This window comes from Danio rerio, chromosome 1 (assembly GCF_052040795.2).
Source record: "Danio rerio strain M-AB ecotype USA chromosome 1, GRCz13ab, whole genome shotgun sequence".
NCBI lineage: Eukaryota > Metazoa > Chordata > Actinopteri > Cypriniformes > Danionidae > Danio > Danio rerio.
The window spans coordinates 60,223,413-60,231,085 of record NC_141021.1 but is presented as its reverse complement, the minus strand read 5'-3'; the positions used below and the strand labels follow the sequence as shown (position 1 = coordinate 60,231,085).

The 7,673-nt window shown below is 39.1% G+C and overlaps 1 protein-coding gene across 2 annotated transcripts; it reads left to right on the top strand.

The window, feature by feature from the left end:
• Positions 1–220: 220 nt before the first annotated feature.
• On the top strand, positions 221–6,902 carry LOC147847086 (B-cell receptor CD22). Of its 2 annotated transcripts, none has more exons than XM_087238104.1 (10): positions 221–350; positions 587–643; positions 834–1,187; positions 1,286–1,531; positions 3,947–4,201; positions 4,305–4,547; positions 4,622–4,712; positions 4,825–4,870; positions 4,962–5,039; positions 5,123–6,902. In XM_087238104.1, exons 2-10 carry the CDS (start codon positions 589–591, stop codon positions 5,237–5,239), a joined length of 1,485 nt encoding a protein of 494 aa, XP_087094230.1. In that variant the 5' UTR covers positions 221–350; positions 587–588; the 3' UTR covers positions 5,240–6,902. The 2 variants fall into 2 exon arrangements, with proteins under 2 accessions (XP_087094230.1, XP_087094231.1); XM_087238105.1 differs by having other exon boundaries at positions 239–350; positions 587–647; positions 940–1,187.
• Positions 6,903–7,673: the final 771 nt, after the last annotated feature.

Genomic DNA, 7,673 nt, shown 5'->3' with positions numbered 1-7,673 from the left:
CAACTGAATGAAGTAAGGATTCAAGGAAGAACTGAACGAACTAAGAAAGGAACGAACGAATGAACAAAGGACCTCATGAAGGAATGAACAAAAATCTGTTAAATTCAGACATCTCTAAACATCACTGGAAATAACACTAATATATATTTAGTTTAAAAGCACTTTTTTGGCCTTCACAGACTCTCAAAGCTTGGTCAGAGACCATGTCACTTCCTTCCCTAGTTATGTGGGCAGGAATAAAAAAAAGAGGAAGAAACTTTTTGTGTTTGAGCTAACACTTTGTTTAAAGCCAAAAAGAAGAGAGAAAAGTTAGCTTAACCCCTGATAGAGATCGAATTCACCAGAACACGGTAAGAGCTTTTTAATAATATTGGAAATAGCCTGATTAATACTATTGAGGATAGCAAAGACAAGTATTCACAAACGAATATGGGAGCTTAAAATATGACAATCTGAAACTGACAAATTCAACACATTCAGATAGTTGTGCCATTTGTTTAGCTTCATTGATGAACAGGTGGTGATTCAATGAGAACTATTAAAGCTGTATTTTTCTCCTAACCTGCTTGTTATTGTGATATTGTAGTGATGTCGGTGAGAATGGCTGCTCTTCTTACTCTGGTGTTTTTGCTCATGATACACAGTGAGTCAATGGAAGAATTGTACTTTCTGATGTGTTTATGTCCAGTATTGTGTAAACTTAAAGTGTATACTTAAAGCAAAGTTTATTGAAGTGCTGCACATTAAATATGTCATGTTCAAATAAAAATGACTGTTATATAAATCATGAACAGAATATTTGAGGTGAAATATCCCTTTACTGTGTGTTTCAGGAGTTTATGGTCAGTCTGGTTTTGGTGTGAGTTATGGCTCTACACACATCTGTGCACTACAGGGCTCAACAGTGACAATGAGCTGCACTTTTTCATATCCTTATAGAAGTTCTGTTGAAACAGCATTCTGGACTAAAACACAAATTAGAGAAGAGAATGAGGAGTTTCCAGATCTGTCTATGGACCCTGAATACAATCAGAGGCTTCAGTATCTGCTAAATAACCAGTGGAATTTCAACCTCAGACTGAGTCATGTGACAAAGAAAGATGAACGAGAGTATTATTGCAGATTCACCACTGAAATAGCTGCTAACACATGGATTGGCATTCCAGGAGTGCGTCTTAATGTCACAGGTGACTCTCCTGAGGTTTCTCTCTTCTTGTGGTCATTATGTAGAATAATAATCAGTGTATGAGAGCAGCACTAGATATAATGTGTGTGTTGTGTTCAGATCTTCAGCTGGAGTCTCCTGAGAGAGTGACAGAGGGAGATTCAGTCCGTCTGACATGTAGAAGCAGCTGTAAACTGACTGATGCATACACAACATTCATCTGGTACAGAAACTCACAGCCAGTAGCTAGGAGTATTTTAAATGTATACAGTGTTAGTCAAGTCAGAAGAGGACATGCAGGAAACTACAACTGTGGTGTGGAGGGAAACAAATACACCTCTCCTGCTGTTTATCTCAACGTCAGATGTAAGTATTTATTTATTTATTTTTCTACTTTTTGGTATTTACTTTAAAAAACATTAACACTTGCAATAACAGTAAAAAGTGTGATTTATAAAAGTAAATTTACTCACTTTTGCAAAAGTGTTTTTAAATTGTATGACACATGTTGTGTCTTAGGAAATCCTTTCTAGTGTTCTTTGTGGGAATTTAAAAATACATTAATCTTATGTTGTACTCCATTACCCAGCAATACATATATGGATCTTAATCATCAGTTTTTACTTTTATGATACAATTATCACAATGTTTAGTAAATATCGTGTTTCATGAAGCCATTTCATACTTTTCCAATTGTAAATATAATACAATTTTATATTCAATTATTAATATGTGTTGCTAAACACTTAATATAAACTATTTTAAAGACAACTTTAGAACCCTCAAAAACTATTAAAGTTGTATCTCAGCCAAATATTATGCTATCCAAACAAAGTATGAATTAATGAAGATGCTATTTAATCATTCATTCATTTTATTTTCGGCTTAGTTCCTTTATTAATCAGGGGTCGCCACAGCAGAATGAACCACCAACTTATGTTTTATGCAGTGGCTGCTCTTCCAGCTGCAACCCATCACTGGGAAACACCTATATACTTTTATTCTCACACACACACACACACACACACACACACACACACACACACACACACACACACACTCTACAGACAATTTAGCTTACCCAGTTCTCATATAGGCATCACGGTGGCGCAGAGGGTAGCAAGATCGCCTCACAACAAGAAGGTCACTGGTTTGAGTTCCGGCTAGGTCAGTTGGCGTATCTGTGTGGAGTTTGTATGTTCTCCCAGTGTTGGTGTGGGTTTCCTTTGGATACTCCGGTTTCCCCCACAAGTCCAAAAACAAGTAGTACAGGTGATTTTATGGAGGTGAATGAGTAGCACAATTCAATTCAAAATGTAATATGCAAAGTGGCAATGCAATATTGCAAATGGCAATGTATTTCTGTATTTAAATTTCGAAATTCAAATACAGAAATACATTGCCATTTAACACATTGCATTGCCACTTTGCATATTACATTTTGAATTGAATTATGCTACTCATACGCTTCCATGTGAATTGTGTAGGCTAAATTGGCCATAGTGTATGTGTGTGAATGAGTGTATGGATGCTTCACAGTGATGGATTGCAGCTGGTAGGGCATACGCTGCGGAAAACATGCTGGATAAGTTGGCGGTTAATTCCGCTGTGGCCACTCCTAATAAATAAGTGACTGGGCTGAAAAGAAAAGGAATAAATTAATTAATTAATTAATTCCACTATAGCGCATGTGTTTGGACTGTTGGGGAAACCAGAGCACCCGTAGGAAACCCATGCCAAGACAAGGAGAACATGCAAACTCCACACAAAAATGCTAGTTGACCCAGCTGGGGCTCGAATCAGCGACCTTCTTGCTGTGAGGCAACAGCACTACCCACTGGCCCACCTCAGCTTTCATGTAATATAAAAAAATGTATATACACATATACAGACATAACATAAGCACCCAATTGGGGAAAATCCCAAGCACAGATTTGACTTGATCCCATGTATAAGCATTTAAAGACAACAGAAAAGTTCATACTATGACTGTGACATCTGTGTGAGCAGCGCTTTAAACATCTGCACACAAGGTAGAACCAGCTAAAATAAAATTACTACAAAAATAACTACTATAAAGATCAAATAATGCAGTTTAAAAAAGTTTGCAAATGATTATCAAAATTATTAGCTTCATTGATCTACAAACAATGTTATCAATTACTTACTGTAACAGTGAAGTGAAGCTTAACAATGTGGTGAGGATCCTTCTGCAGATCCGTATTTAACAGAATGTTCAGGCAAGCAGAGGTCAATACAGGAACAAATAGATGTGTATGGCCAATCCAGAGTCATAGTTGAAATAGCAGGCAAGTGGTCAGAAGGCAGGCAGCATACAGGAATAATCAAACCAAAACAAAGCAAGGTCCCAAGGGAAACCGCGTCGTAATGTTCACCTACAGGATACAAGACTCAGCAACAGTGTGTGTGTGTCTGTGCTGTTAAAATAGTCCAAGTAATCATATATGAGAGCAGCTTTAGCTGTGAGTGTCTAATCAATGGAGACTTGGAGCAGGTGTTTGTGTGTGTGTATGTTGCATGACTGAATGTGTAGTCCATAAAATGGAGGATTTGTAGTTCATATGAATGTATTCCAGCGATCTATGGTGGTTAGATCGCTGGTGTCACTCAGCTGCTGACTGAGTACCACACCATTACCTTATTATTTAAAAAGAGAAACACAAAACAATGCGCAAACCTTTTAGGACCACGTGTAAGGTACTTAATTAAACTGATCTTCATATTTATTTTCAGTCTGGTTTTTACATGTTTCGCTTGCAGATGCTCCAGATACTCCTGTGATCTTCATTAGTGGATCTGCTGTAATAATTTCTGGAGATTCAGTGACTCTGAACTGCAGCAGCGACTCAAACCCTCCTGCAGAAATCAACTGGTTTAAAGGAACAACATCTGTAGGATCTGGAAGAATCTTTAGCATCTCCAAGATCAGCTCTGCTGACAGTGGAGAATACAAGTGTAGAGCCACAAATGACCATGGAGTGAAATACTCTGATCCTGTGACTTTAGATGTCAAGTGTGAGTTAAGGGTGGCTTAGTAATGGTGATATTAAATGTTATAAAGATGTTGCTTGATATACATTTTATGGTTATTGTTACTGATATCTCTTTTCTGTTTCAGATCCACCCAGGGGAGTGTCAGTGTCTATAAATGGATCTGCTGTAACGGAGTCTAGAGATTCAGTGAGTCTGATGTGCATCAGTGACTCAAACCCTCCTGCTCTGAGCTTCAGCTGGTTTGAGGAGAATCAAAGCTCAGCTGTTGGATCTGGACAGAGTTTCAGTGCAGTACAGAGTGGACGCTTCTACTGTGAGGCTCACAATCCACATGGAGCTCAGAGATCAGACGCCGTCACTGTCACTGGTGAAGCTTTTATCATCACACTCCTGTAACTTCATCAGTCTGGAGAGTTAATCATGATCTGCTTCACCTTTCAGTTCATCAAGGTGCTTCGATAACTGTAGTCGCAGCGGCATCTGGAGGATTATTCATCATCATCATCATCATCGTCATACTACTATGTATAATGTAAGTAAAATAAAGGTCATATTTATATAATTGACTGTCAGTCTAATGCAGAATTACATCCTATCATTTATTTATGAAACAGTACAATGACTATTGTTTGCTTTTTTGACAGCCGAATGAAAAGGATGAACAGAAGATCTGCAGTAAACGAATATGAGGTGAGATGATTAAAGAACCACATAATGAAATCAGTGAAATACTAAAATGAGCATTTATTTTCCTCTATTCACTCTCTCTGTTTCCCTGTAGAATGTTGATCTCAGTGCAAACACGTATGCAGGTCTTGACCCCCAGTCCAGATCTTCTGACGTGTACAACACACTCACCGTAAGTGAATAATTAAACTCTACATGTGTATATGAGTCTGTCAATCCAGAAGTCAGGCAATAAATAATGTGTTTTCCTCATAGACTGTCCATCCCAGCAATGCTGTTCACCAGACGAGCTCTTCTGAATATGAGAATCTGACAGCAAATGGGAGATCAGCAGTAGATCTTCATCAGTCAACAGAGACAAAAAGAGACTAGACTAGAAGAGTCATTTTGCCTACAGTTCACATACATTCCTGTATAAATGTGCTTTTTATTTACATTGTAGCCATGTTAAGATAAAGCACAAGTTAAAAGTACAGTATGTCATTTTGGCCACTAGGGGGCGAGTATTAACAACAAGCAAAGACATTATTTTGATGAGGACGTGTGAAATCATGAGAGTTGTGGTCTTCATCATTAAACAGGACTGCAGAATAATATTGATGAATTAGGGCTACGTCCAGCCCATAATATCTAAACCAGACCAGTGTAGTTTCTGTGGCAATTCGCATCAGATGGCTCGCCACAGTCCAGTAGTAGCTTTTCCTTATATATTCTCTGTTTTTATTTGTAGAGCAATTGTCCCAATATAAACAGACCTCCATTCCAGATCTATTGATCAGTATAACATACTCACTGTAAAGCTGTGGTCACACTGCAATTTTTCGCCCCATAGACTTTTATCCATATGCAAATGCAGCAGAGCTGAAATGCAAACTTTTGTACATCACTGCTTTTCAATGTTCAAGCTTGGTGAACTCACATGATTGCATGAGACCAATAAAAGATCAAAACAAGTGACCTCTCTGTACAGAAAATATAAAGCCATCGCTTGCTTTATATGAGAGTTTGTCAAGAAGTGGTTGATCACCAGGTCTATTCAACATAATAATAAAAAAACTAAAAACTATCAGTTTTCAGGTATTTCACCAACTGATAAATAAATACATAAATAAAATCGTTATAACCAACTCGCTCCTTAAGATCTCAAAACTCAGGGCTTCTGGTAGTACCTAGAATAGCAAAATCAAGTAAAGGAGGTCGAGCCTTCTCTTTCATGGCTCCTACACTCTGGAATAGCCTTCCTGGTAATGTCCGAGGCTCAGACACACTCTCCCAGTTCAAAACTAGATTAAAGACCTATCTGTTTAGTAAAGAATACACTCAATGCATCACCTAGCGGGTTCCACACTGGCTTCTGCATCTTGCTTATATACACTATGAACAGCAGCTACGCTAATTATTCTCTTTATTCTCTATTTTCACCTGGGGATACTCATCCCGAGGTCCTCAGATTAGGCGGAGTCACTGATTGGATCCAAGACCAGCGACATGATGATCCCAAGGATTCCATATCCGGGACCAGGTCATATCCTGAGCTGCTGCTGCGCTGATGGTCGTGGGGAGTGGAGAACATGTGTCTGATTCCAGCGACGCTCCAGGGACAGACGAGTCTTCATTGAGGCCATCTTCCAGCCTAAACCACGGCGAATGAAGTTCTGCACAAGACTTTTGGCCAGCGGAGAAATTTAAATGGTCGTGCCCAACTGAGTCTGGTTCTCTCAAGGTTTTTTTTCTTCACTCCCATCAGGTGAAGTTTTTTTTCCCTCTCCGCTGTCGCCACTGCCTCGCATGGTTCAGGATTGGTAGAGCTACGCATCGATGAATTTGATCTTCAGTGTTTGAACTCTCAGTAATGATTAAATCACACTGAACTGAGCTAAACTGAACTGAACTTAAACACTAAAACCTGAACCACACTGTTCCAGTTACTGAACCACACTGTTCCAGTTACTATGACCATTTATGTGAAGCTGCTTTGACACAATCTACATTGTAAAAGCGCTATACAAATAAAGCTGAATTGAATTGAATTGAATTAATGTGTTTCCCCTAATTTAATTGTAGCAACAAACTATACTACTCTGAGGTAAAGCACAAATTAAATTTTCTCAACTCCTTTCGATGGACACATCCCAGCTACCAATGAAAGGGAAAATGCATCATTAAGAGTCTTTTTGGGAGAGTGTGTTGATATTTCTTTTACTGTAAAAGTAATGGATTATCTCGATGTGTGACTTCAAGCCAACCAAATTTTATAAGTGAAGTTTATTTATAAACTAATTTCAAGAGGATCACGTGCTTATGACTGCTTGCAGCCGGTCCGTCATTATTCAATTTATGATTCACCAATAAGAAGATTCCAAAGCCACTATAAACACCCTGAGTTCCATATAACAGCCATCTTCGTTTTGAAGAATCCAAATCCCCCCTTCCACCCCTACTCCTCCTCCTTTCCTAGATGGGTGGTATGGTGGCCCAGTGGTTAGCACTGTTGCCTCACAGCAAGAACGTCACTGATTCTTGTCCTTATCAAGCCAGCCGACATTTCTGTGCTGAGTTTACACGTTCTCCCGTGCTCATGTGGGTTTCACCCGGGTCCTCTGGTTTCCCCCCACCATCTGAAAACATGCAACTTAGGTTAATTGACTAATCCAAATCCACACCATAGACATGCTCCTAGTAACTAGTTCTCTCTTAAGAGCAATCACTATTTGTTCATTAGCTACTACAGCAGGAGAGTTCTCCAGATCTACCTGAGCTCAAACTCCCCTCTCGCCTTGCTAACGGGAGAACCCCGGGCTCGAGG